Source organism: Schistocerca nitens, chromosome 7, assembly GCF_023898315.1.
Source record: "Schistocerca nitens isolate TAMUIC-IGC-003100 chromosome 7, iqSchNite1.1, whole genome shotgun sequence".
NCBI classification, from domain to species: Eukaryota; Metazoa; Arthropoda; class Insecta; order Orthoptera; family Acrididae; genus Schistocerca; species Schistocerca nitens.
Genome location: NC_064620.1, coordinates 578,981,721 through 579,000,073, shown reverse-complemented (window position 1 = coordinate 579,000,073; position 18,353 = coordinate 578,981,721). Strand labels below are relative to the sequence as shown.

Sequence of the window (18,353 nt, the reverse complement as noted above, 5' to 3'; positions counted from 1 at the left end):
CTGAACAATCCATTGCCGTCACCCACCTAATCCTTCACCTACACAGCAACTCAGCCAGTGAACACACCCGTCAACTCCTATCCTTAATAAAAGTCCTCAATCTTTCCTCTCCCACATCCACACCGGCTGTTCAGAGCATCCTCCTACAGGCCAACCGCAAATTAGAACAGCATGCCACCCTTCACCTCAAAAAACTATCCAATCTCCTGGTTTCCCACCTCCGGAAAGGCAACTCACTCACCCTTCACAACCTTTCCAGCAAACCTCAACCTCCTCTCATTGCACACAAACCCAGTCTCTCCCATCTACTCAACCTCCCACTTCCAGCTCCACTCCCTCCAAAACCTCAAAATTCCAATCAACACAATCTGGAACCACAACACCCTAATTCAGTAGTTAACCTTTCCTCCAAACCTCTCTCCCAATCCGAAACCTCTGTCCTATCCAAAGGCCTCACCTTCAGCCCCACTCCCAGATTCAACCAAACAGCCCCCGTCAAAGATTTACTGTCCTACACTCGTACTCTCTGCTGGAAGTATCACTTTGCCACGAAGAAAAATGATCCTAATCCTACCCCTAATGATCCAACTCCCCAAGACACTATCCAAATTGAACCCTGCCTGGAACAGTTCCATCCTCCTTCACAGCGGGACCCACCTCCTCTTCCTCAAAATCACCCTCTCCAAACCTTCCAGGAATTTCTGACTTCCAGCCTTGCGTCTCAATCCTTCTTAAAAAACCTTAATCCTACTCCCAACATCACCACTGCTGAAGCCCAGGCTATCCATGATCTGAAGGCTGACCTGTCCATCGTCATTCTTCCGGCGGACAAGGGTTCCACGACCGTGGTACTTGATCGTCGGGAGTATGTGGCTGAGGGACTGCGTCAGCTTTCAGTCAACACCACATACAAAGTTTGCCAAGGTAATCCCATTCCTGATGTCCAGGCGGAGCTTCAAGGAATCCTCAGAACCTTAGGCCCCCTACAAAACCTTTCACCTGACTCCATCAACCTCCTGACCCCACCGACACCCCGCACCCCTACCTTCTACCTTCTTCCTAAAATTCACAAACCCAGTCATCCCAGCCGCCCCATTGTAGCTGGTTACCAAGCCCCCACAGAATGTATCTCTGCATACGTAGATCAACACCTTCAACCCGTTACATGCAGTCTCCCATCCTTCATCAAAGACAACAACCACTTTCTCGAACGCCTGGAATCCTTACCCAATCTGTTAGCCCCGGAAACCATCCTTGTAACCATTGATGCCACTTCCTTATACACAAATATTCCGCACGTCCAGGGCCTCGCTGCGATGGAGCTCTTCCTTTCACGCCGATCACCTGCCACCCTACCTAAAACCTCTTTCCTCATTACCTTAGCCAGCTTCATCCTGACCCACAACTTCTTCACTTTCGAAGGCCAGACATACCAACAGTTAAAGGGAACAGCCATGGGTACCAGGATGGCCCCTTCGTACGCCAACCTTTTCATGGGTCGCTTAGAGGAAGCCTTCTTGGTTACCCAGGCCTGCCAACCCAAAGTTTGGTACAGATTTATTGATGACATCTTCATGATCTGGACTCACAGTGAAGAAGAACTCCAGAATTTCCTCTCCAACCTCAACTCCTTTGGTTCCATCAGATTCACCTGGTCCTACTCCAAATCCCATGCCACTTTCCTTGATGTTGACCTCCACCTGTCCAATGGCCAGCTACACACGTCCGTCCACATCAAACCCACCAACAAGCAACAGTACCTCCATTATGACAGCTGCCACCCATTCCACATCAAACGGTCCCTTCCCTACAGCCTAGGTCTTCGTGGCAAACGAATCTGCTCCAGTCCGGAATCCCTGAAGCATTACACCAACAACCTGACAACAGCTCTCGCATCCCGCAACTACCCTCCCGACCTGGTACAGAAGCAAATAACCAGAGCCACTTCCTCATCCTCTCAATCCCAGTACCTCCCACAGAAGAACCACAAAAGTGCCCCACTTGTGACAGGATACTTTCCGGGACTGGATCAGATTCTGAATGTGGCTCTCCAGCAGGGATACGACTTCCTCAAATCCTGCCCTGAAATGAGATCCATCCTTCATGAAATCCTCCCCACTCCACCAAGAGTGTCTTTCCGCCGTCCACATAACCTTCGTAACTTCTTAGTTCATTCCTTTGAAATCCCCAAACCACCTTCCCTACCCTCTGGCTCCTACCCTTGTAACCGCCCCCGGTGTAAAACCTGTCCCATGCACCCTCCCACCACCACCTACTCCAGTCCTGTAACCCGGAAGGTGTACACGATCAAAGGCAGAGCCACGTGTGAAAGCACCCACGTGATCTACCAACTGACCTGCCTACACTGTGACGCATTCTATGTGGGAATGACCAGCAACAAACTGTCCATTCGCATGAATGGACACAGGCAGACAGTGTTTGTTGGTAATGAGGATCACCCTGTGGCTAAACATGCCTTGGTGCACGACCAGCACATCTTGGCACAGTGTTACACCGTCCGGGTTATCTGGATACTTCAAACTAACACCAACCTATCCGAACTCCGGAGATGGGAACTTGCTCTTCAATATATCCTCTCTTCCCGTTATCCACCAGGCCTCAATCTCCGCTAATTTCAAGTTGCCGCCACTCATACCTCACCTGTCATTCAACAACATCTTTGCCTCTGCACTTCTACCTCGACTGACATCTCTGACCAAACTCTTTGTCTTTAAATATGTCTGCTTGTGTCTGTATATGTGTGGATGGATATGTGTGTGTGTGCGCGAGTGTATACCCGTCCTTTTTTCCCCCTAAGGTAAGTCTTTCCGCTTCCGGGATTGGAATGACTCCTTACCCTCTCCCTTAAAACCCACATCCTTTCGTCTTTCCCTCTCCTTCCCTCTTTCCTGATGAGGCAACAGTTTGTTGCGAAAACTTGAATTTTGTGTGTATGTTTGTGTTTGTTTGTGTGTCTGTCGACCTGCCAGCACTTTCATTTGGTAAGTCACGTCATCTTTGTTTTTAGATATATTTTTCCCACGTGGAATGTTTCCCTCTATTATAATAGAGGGAAACATTAAAGATGATGTGACTTAACAAAACATCGCTGGCACGTCGATAGACACACAAACATACACACAAAATTCAAGCTTTCGCAACAAACCGTTGCCTCATCAGGAAAGAGGTAAGGACGAAAGCATGTGGGTTTTAAGGGAGAGGGTAAGGAGTCATTCCAATCCCGGGAGCGGAAAGACTTACCTTAGGGGGAAAAAAGGACGGGTATACACTCGCACACACACACATATCCATCCACACATATACAGACACAAGCAGACATATTCAAAGACAAAGAGTTTGGGCAGAGATGTCAGTCGAGGCGGAAGTGCAGAGGCAAAGATGTTGTGGCTCTGGTTATTTGCTTCTGTACCAGATCGGGAGGGTAGCTGCGGGATGCGAAAGCTGTTCTCCATTGCACCAACAACCTGAAAACAGCTTCCTCATCCCTTCAAACCCAGAACCTCCCACAGAAGAACCCCAAAAGTGCCCCACTTGTGACATGATACTTCGCGGGACTGGATCAGACTCTGAATGTTGCTCTCCAGCAGGGATACGACTTCCTCAAATCCTGCCCCAAAATGAGATCCATCCTTCATGAAATCCTCCCCACTCCACCAAGAGTGTCTTTCCGCCGTCCACCTAACCTTCGTAACCTCTTGGTTCATCCCTATGAAATCCCCAAACCACCTTCCCTACCCTCTGTCTCCAACCCTTGTAACCGCCCCCGGTGTAAAACCTGTCCCATGCACCCTCCCACCATCACCTACTGCAGTCCTGTAACCCGGAAGGTGTACACGATCAAAGGCAGAGCCACGTGTGAAATCACCCACGTGATTTACCAACTGACCTGCCTACACTGTGATGCATTCTATGTGGAAATGACCAGCAACAAACTGTCCACTCGCATGAATGGACACAGGCAGACAGTGTTTGTTGGTAATGAGGATCACCCTGTGGCTAAACATGCTTTGGTGCACGGCCAGCACATCTTGGCACAGCGTTACACCGTCCGGGTTATGTGGATACTTCCCACTAACACCAACCTATCCGAACTCTGGAGATGGGAACTTGCCCTTCAATATATCCTCTCTTCCCGTTATCCACCAGGCCTCAATCTGCGCTAATTTCAAGTTGCCGCCACTCATACCTCACCTGTCATTCAAAAACATCTTTGCCTCTGCACTTCCGCCTCGACTGACATCTCTGCCCAAACTCTTTGCCTTTAAATATGTCTGCTTGTGTCTGTATATGTGTGGATGGATATGTGTGTGTGTGTGTGTGTGTGTGTGTGTGTGTGTGTGTGTGCACGCGCGAGTGTATACCTGTCCTTTTTTCCCCCTAAGGTAAGTCTTTCCGCTCCCGGGATTGGAATGACTCCTTACCCTCTCCCTTAAAACCCACTTCCGGGAAACATTCCACATGGGAAAAATATATCCAAAAACAAAGATGATGTGACTTACCAAACGAAAGTGCTGGCATGTCGATGGACACACAAACATACACACAAAATTCAAGCTTTCGCAACCAACGGTTGCTTCATCAGGAAAGAGGGAAGGAGAGGGAAAGACGAAAGGATGTGGGTTTTAAGGGAGAGGGTAAGGAGACATTCCAATCCCGGGAGCAGAAAGACTTACCTTAGGGGGAAAAAAGGGCAGGTATACACTTGCGCGCACACACACCCATCCGCACATACACAGACACAAGCAGACATTTGTAAAGGCAAAGAACTCTTTCCAAATCAATTCAGACTTCGTCATCAGTTAATAACTTTATCCCTGTAATTCCAGCATCCTTCTTTAGCACTACATTTCAAAAGCTTTCATTCTCTTGTGTGAACTGCTTATTGTCCATATTGCCCTTCTGTAGGGGGCTACACTTGATACAGATAGCATCAGATGTGACTTCCTAATATCTAAATTCATCTTAGATGTTCCAAAATTTCCTCTTTCTCAGAAATGTTTTTCTTGCTATAGCCAGTGTGCACTTTATACCCCTTGTACTTCAGCCATAATCAGTTATTTTACTGTCCAAATAGCAAAACTCATCTACTACTTTTAGTGTCTCAGTTCCAAATGAAGTTTCTTCAGCATCACCTGATTAATTAAACTACATTTGATTACTGTTGTTTGGCTTTTGTTGTTGTTCATCTTACAACCTGTTTCCAAGACATTACCTATTCCAGTTACCGTATTTACTCGAGTCTAAGCTGCACTCGAATCTAAGCCGCAACTGAAAAATGAGACTCGAAATCAAGGAAAAAAAATTTCCCGAATCTAAGCCGCACCTGAAATTTGAGACCCGAAATTCAAGGGGAGAGAAAAGTTTTAGGCCGCGTCTCCAAATCGAAACAAAGTTGGTCCACTGTAATATGAGAAAATTTAGGTCGAATGAATGACGATACAGCTACAGTAGTTTGGTTCGAGTCATAAGCTTAGCAGTTAAGCTTTACCAGGTAGCCATTGCTATGCGTCAGGCGCTCCATCCGTATTTATACGGGTACCCTTCCTTTTTCACGTGCTTCGTCTGCTTTGAATTGATTGCTTATTTTTCTTTGATCTGATAAGCGCAGTTTTCTTTGTTATAGGTGTTTATGTCACTCTACGCTGAAAATGCATTACTGTACTGTGTACAAGAGACTACTACTTGTTGTTACTTACACTGCTGCTTTCTTTGATAATGATCAACAAGAACCAAATAATAGACTGCGTATGATAGAAGATGTTCTGAACGAGAGTTAAGCGAAAATTTTTCTCCGTTTGAAAATCTTTGCACGCGCCTCTATTAGTACATTACATTCTGCACAGAAATTAGAGTCATCTGAGATTTAAAAATCTAGTCAATTGCCTCGCTTCATTTCTGACTGTATCACTGTTTAGCATAAGAATAATACGAATATAAACATGACATGATATATATATTCTTCCACGTTTGCTGTTGTCTCACTCTAGTTTTGTGGTTTATTACGCAGACAGGATTTAAATGAGATAGCAGCAAACACGAAACAATACATGGCAAAATGTTTATATTCGTATTATTCTTATGGTGACGAGAATACTGCAAGTGATTCACAATTTATAAAAGTTCCTATTAGCAACCATCTCTTCTTACAGATAGGAAAAAATTTAGAACGTAGAGTTGGCCATATTGACAAACATCCTAAACATTCTTGCCAGTCGGGTTTTCGTAGTACATTGAAATGCTGCTACATTCGAAGATGAACAATACGGAATTTGTATTTACTTCGTTGGATAATGTATAAAAATGCAGTGGTCGAAACTCGGAGCGGAGAAAAAAGCTCGTCTTCCAACCTTTTTTTTTTTAATTTATTTACGGACGCAGAGGTTTTGGCGCCAGTATTTATCTTTGTGCCTGCAAAGCATGCCTGTGTAGCGCTACATATATTCGACGGCAGAACTAAGTTGTGGCGGCACCCACCGACATTTTTAAGAACTTCCGCTAGCTTTGCACTCAATTCTAAGCCGCAGGCGGTTTTTTGGATTACAAAAACCGGAAAAAAAGTGCGGCTTAGATTCGAGTAAATGTGGTACCTACTTTTGCAAATACTTTGCTGTGTTTGAGAGAATTGCATTGTCATCAGCAAGCCTCAAAATATTTATTTCTTCCCTCAACTGTAATTCCCTTTCTTAGTTTCCTTTATTGCTTGCTCATTGTACAGATCAAATAACATAGAGGATAGGCTGCAGTCGTGTTCCACTACATTCTCAACATCTGCTTCTCTTTCTGCCCCTCAACTCTTATTATTGCAATCTGGTTTCTGTACTAACAGTAAATAAGCTTTTGCTCCCTGTGTTTTATCCATGCTACCTTCAGAAATTCAAAGAATGTAGTCTACTTAACGTTGTCAAAAGCTTTCTTTAAGTCCACAAATGCTATAAAAGTGAGATTGCTTTCTTCAACTTACCTTGGAAGATAAGTAGTAGGATTCAGTATAGCTATACCTAAGTATTTGTATGAGCAACCATTTCCAGTAGTGAAACTTCCTGGCAGATTAAAACTGTGTGCCCGACCGAGACTCGAACTCGGGACCTTTGCCTTTCGCGGGCAAGTGCTCTACCAACTGAGCTACCGAAGCACGACTCACACCCGGTACTCACAGCTTTACTTCTGCCAGTACCTCGTCTCCAACCTTCCAAACTTTACAGAAGCTCTCCTGCGAACCTTGCAGAACTAGCACTCCTGAAAGAAAGGATATTGCGGAGACATGGCTTAGCCACAGCCTGGCAGAAGTAAAGCTGTGAGTACCAGGTGTGAGTCGTGCTTCGGTAGCTCAGTTGGTAGAGCACTTGCCCGCGAAAGGCAAAGGTCCCGAGTTCGAGTCTCGGTCGGGCACACAGTTTTAATCTGCCAGGAAGTTTCATATCAGCGCACACTCCGCTGCAGAGTGAAAATCTCATTCTGGAAACATCCCCCAGGCTGTGGCTAAGCCATGTCTCCGCAATATCCTTTCTTTCAGGAGTGCTAGTTCTGCAAGGTTCGCAGGAGAGCTTCTGTAAAGTTTGGAAGGTTGGAGACGAGGTACTGGCAGAAGTAAAGCTGTGAGTACCGGGTGTGAGTCGTGCTTCGGTAGCTCAGTTGGTAGAGCACTTGCCCGCGAAAGGCAAAGGTCCCGAGTTCGAGTCTCGGTCGGGCACACAGTTTTAATCTGCCAGGAAGTTTCATATCAGCGCACACTCCGCTGCAGAGTGAAAATCTCATTCTAGTTCCAGTAGTGATTCATTGATGCTGTCATTCTCGGATACTATGTTTTTTTTCATTTTGTAAAGTGGAAAACTTTACATATCCAAACCTGTTAAAGCAACTTGCTGATCGTTGCACCATTTTAAAATCTTATCAAGATCTGACTAACTATTTGTGCAACTTTTTTCAGACAGTAAAGAATTATAGATAGCAGTGTCATCCGTGAAAAAATATTACTGTTGATATTGTCTGGAAATCATTAATACGCAATATGAACAGCAAGGGGCCCAAAACATTTCCCTCGGGCAAATCTGTAGTTACTTTTGTATCTGTCAATGACTGCATCCAAAGTACATGCTTTGTCCTTCCTACCAAGAAATCTTCCGTCCAGCTGCAAATTTCACTTCATACCCCAAACAATCTTACTTCCAATGATAACCACAGGTGTGGTACTGAAACAGTTGCTTTTCAGAACTCAGAAAATACTGCATTTACCCGACTACCCTGATCTATGGCTTTGGCTTTCAGGGTATTGTGTGAGGAAAGCATGAATTGGGTTTTGTGTGATGATTTGGGAATTCATGCTGGTCGTTCTTGCATTTTCTAGGAATGCTTCATTACTCAGTTGCAAATTCTGTATAGAATCTTTAGAGATTCCATCAGGCCATTAACAGGGTTGCCACAGGTTCTGGAAATCAGGGAATTTCAAATACGTCACGGGAATCAGGGAAACTTGGGGGGGGGGGGGGGGGACAACATTGGAAAAATCTTGTTTTTGTCTCAGTAGATGAAATGGTTTGTTTATTGAGGTGTTGTGCATTATCTTTGGTTAGGTGCAACTGAGTACGTGCACTGCTTCCCTACTCCCTCATTACTACTGCTTCTCTCCTTCCTACCACTCCCTTCAGCTTGCAGTCAGTGCTGCCACTACTTTTTGCCACTAGCCTAGCAGCTGCTGACAAGAGGCAGGGAGGCATGAGGAGTGGTTTGTTTGGACCTGATTCTCAGAGATTGTAGACGCAGCGGCCGGAGATGGCAGTCGTGTGCACGAGTTGTGTCTGAATGATTGTGTGGATGTGCGTGTGCGTGTGCTCTCATTTTCTGACAAAAGCTATGGCTGAAAATTTAGTTGTGAGCGTATTGTCTTTTCTATATGCCTGTCAACAGCTCAGCAATTATCTTTTTGGTGAGTTGCTACCTGTCCTCATTTTTTATTGATTCTCAGAGTATTTGAACAAATTATTGTTGCATGGATTGATGACTGTGGTCTCATTTCAACAACATGTTGTCTTTGGCTCATGAATAGCTGGCCAAACGAGTGGATTTCTACAACAGGCCAAAACCACAGGCTGTTTCTGCGGGTATCTGTAATGGGTTGTGCCTGCTGATCTGAAGACATTCGGTTCCCACTAATGTGCAGACCCTGCTCATCATATTGAGTCTCCCCGATCTCCCTGCTGGCCAGGTCTGTTTGTATGTGGAGTAAAGCAGCAGATTTTTACGGTTTATCCATGGACCCAGGACTGTGGTGCTCATCAGCATGCCAGAGGCCACAGGTGATGGATTTCAGGATTTGCAACTGCCTCACCGCAAGTGCGTTGTACAGTGTGGCATTTTATAGACACTTTATTCGTTCTAGTACATTTTTGCACTTCAAAAGTAGTTTATATGTTGGAAAGTATGGACAATAAGAAGAAGAAAATTGTGTCAGTCGTTGACAGTTTGTATACTATGTATTCATAGATTACTCAAAATAAAAATCACAAAATACCTGTAAAATAATAGATAAAACTCAGTGTGTAATAACCAACAATAATGAACGTAGTAGAACCAACATTCTGTTGCAGTCACCTACAGTGTAGGTCTACACAATTCTTCCCCATCTTATACACTTCTTTCAAGGGGCCCGATTTTTTTTTCTGGGGTTATTTCTGAAATGAGTGAAGGTATTTTAGATCTGTCTTGCGACTCCAAGGAAATTCATATTTTTGTCACCAAATATGTTTTGTTTTATTGAAAAAAATAAAATCAGTAGTCTAAATAAAAAATGTATACCATTTGTCTTGCTTTCTCCATTTAAAAACAGTTCATTACAAAAGATGTTGATATTAGTACATAATATTTTTACTCATATCAGGAAACATCTGCTTGCAAGTTTTTGTTAGATGTTTCGTCATTTGCACTATTCTATTGTTTCTTGTATCGTAGCTGCAAAGAGGTGTGTCAACTTACGTCGTAAGTTATCCTTGAGATGTCAAAATTTGTCAGGGAAAAATGTTAAAAACTGTCCGGAAATCAGGGAAATATCAGGGAATTTCAGTCAGGGAAACTTATGGCAACACTAATTAAGTTTTGTTGAAGTTTAGCAGTGTCAGCTGTTCCTTAACACCACTGATGCTACTGTCTGCAGTGCTGCAAAGATTAAATTGGGCAATACTTCTTTGTTTTCCTTTGTAAAGAAACATTTGAAAACTGAGATCAACATTCTTGCCTTTGCTTTGCGACCCTCAATTTTGGTTATTGTGTCATTAGAGGACTAACATTGGTGCCACAAATAACCATTGCATACGACCAGAATTTTGATAATATTCTGCTACAGTGGTCATTGAAGGCTTCACATATTGCCTTCTTGAAAGCCAAACACATTTCATTCATCATCTTTCTATCTATGTCCCTGTTCTTTGTTTTGAACTAATTGCACAGAAGTCTCTGTTGGTTTAGAAGTGTCTTTTCAGTGGTTGTGTTGGGTCCCATCCAGCATGAACTGTTCTACTAGGTACATATCTATCTAGGGCATTGGAAACTACTCTCTTAAAAGTGAACCACAATTCATTTTTTATACTTCTGTCCAGAGCTAGATGTTTAAAGCTCTTCATTGAGATATGATACTATTGACTGTCTACCGAGTGAGGTGGCGCAGTGGTTAGACACTGGACTCGCATTCGGGAGGACGACGGTTCAATCCCGCGTCCGGCCATCCTGATTTAGGTTTTCCGTGATTTCCCTAAATCACTCCAGGCAAATGCCGGGATGGTTCCTCTGAAAGGGCACGGCCGACTTCCTTCCCTAATCCAATGAGACCGATGACCACGCTGTCTGGTCTCCTTCCCCAAACCAACCAACCAACCTATTGACTGTCTCATTATCTGTTTTGATGGACATGCAAATCTTTCTACTTCTTTTTGTTTCCATTTATAATGTGGTAAACGCTGTGGCTACAGCTGCCTTATGGTCACTGATACCAGTTACAAGTGGACATCCTCAGTCTATCTGTAGGCAATAGAGCCAATATATTTCTATCATGAGTAGACTCTTGAAGAAAGGTGGGCCAAATGGGAGCATTTTAGGTATGCAAATATGCAAGTTAAGCCTCGGAAATTCTCTGAGCTATCCAAATATTCCAAAATGATGATTAAAATCCATTTCAAATGTGAAACATGTTTCATAATAGCAATGACCAACTTTTAAGCCTCAGGAAAGATGTGCCTTGAATATGCTTATCTTCTACAAATGTGGTACCTTTTGATTGCTAACTTTCAACAGTAGTGGCAAAGTCAATAGGAGAGGTTATAGTGCATGTGGGCATGTATCAAAACACGCACAGAACAAAATTTTAATTTGTTCAGTGTGATCCACATAATGCAGAACCTTCTTAGCTACTTTTGTAATAGTAGTAGTAACAAGGAGAGGAGGAGGAGAAGATAGAGTGATTATGATAAAAGTGGAGGTGAATTGTTGACATTGTGTTACTTATGTTGAATCAAAAGGTTATTTGATTGTTTCTGTTTTTAGAAGCTGACTGAAATATCACGCCTGAAGGAGCAACGTGCTGCAGGTCGCCAGCTGGAACTCAATCAGCTCGAAAAGATTAAAAAGGAAGATGAGCTGCTCAAGGAATTGCAGAGCCTCATCTTGTGATAGTGGACCAGTGGTTACAGTTTGAGGGCTTCCGACATGACAAAACGATATACGGCTCGGGTTGTGCAATCTCAAAATGTTGCCAACTCGTAAACAAAAAGTTCCCGCACAGTTGAAAGCAAACAGTACACCTCCAAACTTATGTAATTGATTTCACATCAATATTGAGCAAAAATGAACTGTCAATTGCTTTGCCTGACTCATCGCTGCAGTTCAGAAAGTATTTTTTTGTTTGTGTAATTATTTTTGGATATCTAATTGTGTTATAGAAAAAGCTGGAAAATCAGTCTTCTTTTATTTTCTTGAAGAGGTATGTATGCAGTTTATACTTGGTGCTTTGATGTGAATTACTTTGCCTGTTGTTTGTGGACGTATCAGTATAAATTTTCTTTTGTGATATAGTGAATAGTGTTGTTATGGGACTTAGCTTTACATTGATTTGAAAAGTAATGTTCAAACAATGTAAAGAATACATGAAATGGATTAAAATTATACTATATTATTACTGATTGGGTGGTGCTACATATTCTCTATGAGAGTTACACATTTTATTATACTTTAATGAAAATTTATATGTACATAATTTTACTCTGAAGTTTAGAAACAAATGACCTGAACAAGAATAAAAGTGAGTGTGTAACTGAGTAATTTTGGATGTGAACAACTAAGACCAAAACAAAACATTTGTGGAGCACATTCAGTAGTAGAACATAGTCAGGCATTTGGTCTATGTTGGAATTGCTTATGCCGGATCAAAATGTGAAATTTGTATGATACATGGAAATAGATAAATACAGAAAAGATTCCTTTATATATTACTGAGGAGTGTATTTTGTCAATGTCAAGCTGATTCGTCACGTAATGATCTTTTTAAGATGTATTTAAGTACTGGAACAGTCCATTAAAACAAATATAAATTATAGCTGTTAGATATGTATATTAGCTGACAAGAAATATGAAAAAATTACAGTAGGAAAACTTATTTATGTACTGTCCTAAATGTAAATCTAAATTCAGATTCTGTGTCCTCATGTAACTTTCTATATGAGAGTATAATAGTAATTTTCCTGTATAAAGTCTAGAGCTTGCTCTATGTATTTTGTTCATTTTGTGATAGTAAACAAAATTTCTGATCATGTTATTTTGCCCAGTTTGCAAACATAAATGTATACTGGAGTGCTTAATTTGTATTCTGAATTTTGTGATTGGTATTACTTTAATAGCTCATTTGAACATAGAAAAAGGCAGTGACATTCAGTTGTTTATCAGTGTTGCAACATACATATGTCTTCATATGAATAGTAGCTTAAATAAGTTCATTGCAAAATATATTTTTATATACATATATATCTATAAATATGATGTGTATAGATGGCGTTGATGAGTCCATGAACATAGTTATCTAAGCGCAGTTTTGTTTCTTTTCAGATTTAAAATTTTTGATGTATTATAGTGAATCCTCAAACTGGAAAAGAATATAAAACAAAATATGATAACATCTTGTCGACATTAATTGTCAACAGTTTCAAAGAAACTGTGTTATGTTCGCATGTGAAACTTCTCACCATCCTTTGGGTTTGAATAAAATATCTGATAATGAACTTTGCAATTGCTTTGCCAGATTATTGTTTATTCTTCTTTCTTCTTCCTCTTTTTTTTATGTATAAAATTTTCCATATTGTAATTTGGAAATTGATACATTATGCAGTACAGTAATTATGGTTGCAAGTGACAGAAATTATGTACCTATTATGATTATTTAAACGGCTGTGTGACATTTTATGTATATTGAGTGGGCATGTTATGTACAGGAATTGTGTTAAAATCAGCACTTAATTAAAAGAAGGCAGTAAATTGGAGTAATTTTTTTTTTTCAGCAAGTGTTACTAATACTTTTATATAGAAAGTGGGCATAATTTATGTAATTGGTGCTGATTTACCTTTGTTTCCTGCATGCTGCATTTTTTTTATTATTGTTGTGAAAAGAAAATTCAAATAATACTGCTGTATGCAAGACAGCTGAGGGGTAGGTACGTAATCAATACGAATTTCAGAACAGACTTTTTTTTTACATTAAGAATCTCATTCATAACTTCTTTGTACTTCAGGATCTGATGATGCTCTATAAAAATAAAAAACTGATTTGCAGTGTATGTTGTCCAGTATAGTATTCCATTACCTATTGAAATGACAATATATTGTCATTTTTACAGTCATCACACAGTGTCACTTGGTAAGGACAAAAATTAAAAAAAAAAAATTATGTACTGAACAAACACATTGACACATCAGTGTTTCCATTTTTATTTAACACTATAATATTTGTTTGTGACAGAAGTGTTGACTCTGTTGCCTCAGTGCAGTATGATTTCCATACTTCATAGCTGAAATAATTGCTTTTAGTGTACTCTTACTGCTGTTAAGTGTGCTTGTACAGTCTGCTGTTATGAAGGGGTTATGATTTTTGAAAATATGTAATTACACTTATATTGGAAGAGATTTTAGCACAGTTACTTGCCTATTATGTTCCTTTTATGTAGTATTGTTCTGTAGTGGATTACAACCAAAGACCTGTTAAGTATAAGTGCTATAGAAAACTGACTGTGTTTTAATTATACAGTCTTATGCCATTTCTCTCTGTTTCTTTCAGTTCTCAAAATTAGTGGTTGTATAGATCATCCACATTTGGCTGCTTTGAAAACAGAATTCTTTTATTTAATAATGCACAAATGTCACAGATGTGAATCAAAAACTAAAGTTAATTGCAAATTTGACATTGACTTCTTTTTAAATATATGTGTGTTTTGAAGGACTTATATACAATAGTAAGGTCTAGCAGATGGTTAGCTGTGTTTTAGGAATACTGTCACAAAAGCAGTTACATGAGAGTGTTTCAGCTTTTCACCTTTTATTACTGTGATGGTGAAATTTTTTTCTTCAATGGAGTACGGAACGTAATGTTACATAACTTTATTCTGAAAGTTTTGTGGTTGTTTTCAAGTGGAATTTTTTTACCATACAAAGACCTACATGCCTCTATTATGTTATTACAGCAACTTTTTGACAACTTAAAAAGTGTGATGATGTCATTAGATCTTTACATAGTTGTAATTGCACAATATATTGTTACAACGAGATGGTAATGTAATAAGGGCTTATATTTATGAATATTCTAACAATGATCTAACAGAAAAAAGGCTGTAATAAAATTATGTGAGCTGCATTGTGCATTTGTTGACATAAAACCAGAGCATTTATTTGCCAAAATGAATTGTGTGTGCATGTTCTAAAATTATTTATCTGTGCACTGTGATTGTGAATACTACTAACATGTAATGTACATGTACAAATCATATGAGCAAGATTCATGAAAGAATAATATACAGGACAGTATTCTGATGACAAAAATTAATCGTTTGTTCATTTTGTATGCTCAAATGACCAATACAGCAATCTAGCAAGAAAATTAATACATCTTGTTTTTCTGATAAACAGCTAAGTTGTTACATTTCATGTGCACTGTTAAATAAGAATGCTTTACATTATCCTGTGCCGGAACAATGTCGGAGCTGATGTAGGCATTTTACGGTGATACCTAATGATTACAACTACATACTGATGTTCAGGAGTGGAACTGAAATCTTCACTGAGCTTTCTGAAATATTTCAGGTAACTGTTAGGATGTTTATTTGTTGGTATTAAATTCACAATTGCCTTAATTTGGCTGAGATGGATGATGCCTGTCACCTTTTTAGATATCTGGGACAGATGTTCACAAGCATAACTGTGCTCAAATCTGAAAAATACATTATTTTCTTTGGGAAAGTGCCGCAAGTTTGCATCTGGCAATGGTATAGCATTATATGAGTATCCCATATAGTTCAGGATTCATCAATATGTACTAAAACAGAATGCTTTATTAACACCTGAAGGTAATTGCCAGTAATCTTTTTGAGAACAAAGTCTTGAGTTACTGAAGAAACTTGCATGGTGATAAGATACAACTCATATTTGGAGAAGTGGGTTTAAATTCTGATTTACATTAGTCTCAGACTCCCTGCTGGCAAATCCCGTAGCAGATTCAGTTCATTGTCAGCTGAATGTAGATTGCACCTCTAATATGACTGTTGGTGGAATTTGAACTCTGACCTGCTACCATACACCACCAAATTACACAGACACTTGTGACTTCAAGATATGCTTGCAGACACCTAATCAGATGCAAAGAGTTGACTGTTAGCACCCATTCATGTGTCCATGATAATTACAATTTTTTATGGAGGTGTAAATAGAAAAAAAGAAATACATTGCTTTTGAAAAGCTGGTATCAAAATGATGTGTCTCTTTAAATGAACATCTTTGATGTGGAGTTTGGAGACAAAATGTATAAAATTGTATTAATATTGCAAACCACTGTGCTTCTAGGGACAGTTTATTTTGTGCTCTGTTGCACAATTTCATCCCTCACTTTCTTCCATTAGTATGTTGTGAGCTGTAGACTGTGGATCATGTGTCCTGCCAAGTATGTTTAGTAAGTAATTAAAAGTTCAACAGCTAATTCAAATTAAAGGTGTTTCAATCCTTCAGGTGTAGAATAATGCAGACAATAGAAAATCCTAAATTGAGTCAACCGAGATGTGCTACCATTGGTACCAGAAATGATTACTCTAGGAGGTACAAAATCTTGACTGAATTGTGTGTGTGAGGCCACTAGGTGAAATGAAATTATGGAAAATAAAGGATAGAATAACAAAATGAATTCAGATAGATTGCTACATACCAAAGAGAAGGCAGACAGGCCCATTTTAAAGTAAACTAAGTTATCAGACAAAAACTAGATACACACACACACACTCTTCTCAGAACCAATGTACTGTAAATCCATGCTTCCTGCATAGAAAAATTATTTGATGAACATTTCATAATTCAGTCATGAAAAATGTTTCAGTTGCCATTCAGAATTTAATGGATGATATACAATAAGATAATGTTTACTGTCCTGAGAGGCAGTACGAGTTCCCAACACCACACCACTCAAATAATAATAATAATCAAAGTCCTTCATGACATGAAAAGTTTGTATCCTGGTTCGTGAACACTTGGGGAAGAAAACATGTCCAGTGAAGACATTGTATAGAAATAGTCATAAGTCCCATACTATTTCAATGTTCTGAGGTGCAAGGTGACCAAACAACATAGATCCTCTCACCAAACAACATGAGACAACTTGCTTGCTCTGGTATCCAGAAGCATTGTAGTCCACTAAATGAGACCAATTATCTGCCCCAGTAGCAAGTGGTCACTGGTGGCTTAATGCCATGCTGGGTTTGATTCCTGGTTGGGTCACAGATTTTATCCGCTTGGGGACTGTGAGCTATGTTGTTGTCATCCTCGATGTGAGAGTCTCTGAAGTTACTTCAAATAAAAAAGGACTTGCACTAGGTGGCTGATCTACCCCAGATGGGGGTTTCCAGCCAGCAATGCCATATCATGATTTCATTTCCAAGCTCAGAAATGTAAGATGATCCAGTTCTATTCTTTATTCAATTGGTCAGTCACTTTCCTAGGTGACTTGCAGCTCTCCTGCTTTCACAGGCCGGTTTTTCTCTACAAGACAGTCAGTCAGAACATGTGCTATACATAGCAATTTTTCTTGCATAAATAATAATTTTTCTCTACGAGTGTTCAATTTGACCCAGAACAGTTGTATTAATTTCTTTAATCTATACCAAAAAATATGTACTATGTCTTAAATATTTCTAGTACTCCATATGCAACTGATATATAAAAAACGTGAAATATCATAAAATTTCAGTAATGCCTAAAATAAGAATGGTTACCAAGTGTGGTTTGTAGGGTGGAGTTTTGTGGTGAAGTAACAGTTAACTGCAAAATTTCACATCTGTAGCTCTTAAACTAGGCTACTTCAAAAGACCGTAAATTTTAGAACAACTATTGAATAAAATGTGATCATACATATATTTCCAATCTTTAATATAATAGAGGGAAACATTCCACGTGGGAAAAATATATCTTAAAAACAAAGATGATGTGACTTACCAAACGAAAGCACTGGCAGGTCGATAGACACACAAACAAACACAAACATACACACAAAATTTAAGCTTTCGCAACAAACTGTTGCCTCATCAGGAAAGAGGGAAGGAGAGGGAAAGACGAAAGTATGTGGGTTTTAAGGGACAAGGTAAGGAGTCATTCCAATCCCGGGAGCGGAAAGACTTACCTTAGGGGGAAAAAAAGGACGGGTATACACTCGCGCGCACACACACACATATACAGACACAAGCAGACATATTTAAAGACAAATCCAATCTTTGTTAGATGGAATGCAAAAAGGTGGTCCGTATTGACTGAAACTAGTATCACACTTCAGTAAAGTTGATACGCAGATGTATATAAATATGCCTTTCACTAAACTTACTAGATTCTCCATAATGAAGGCAGCCAAGGACACTGTGGATCTCTCTTGTGTGACTGTACACTTCACCCATAACCATTCCCATACTGTCTGAGTGAGAAGATGGGGAAACTGTGGATGTGCCACATTAGATGGCAATGTAGTCTTGCAAGGAAATTTGAACTACTTGGTTTTATGTTTCTCGCTGAAGACGTAATAATATTTATATTTGGCACAAACTGTTGATGTATGAATAGAC

At 40.1% G+C, this 18,353-nt stretch overlaps 1 protein-coding gene across 1 annotated transcript in view; it reads left to right on the top strand.

The window, feature by feature from the left end:
- LOC126194707 (eukaryotic translation initiation factor 2A) overlaps positions 1-15,146 on the top strand; it is a 180,383-nt gene extending 165,237 nt beyond the window's left edge. The window contains exon 13 of the mRNA XM_049932946.1: positions 11,551-15,146. Coding sequence (XP_049788903.1) covers positions 11,551-11,676 — 126 coding nt within the window. The 3' untranslated portion in view covers positions 11,677-15,146. The remainder of the gene's footprint in view (positions 1-11,550) is intronic.
- The last annotated feature ends 3,207 nt before the right edge of the window (positions 15,147-18,353 follow it).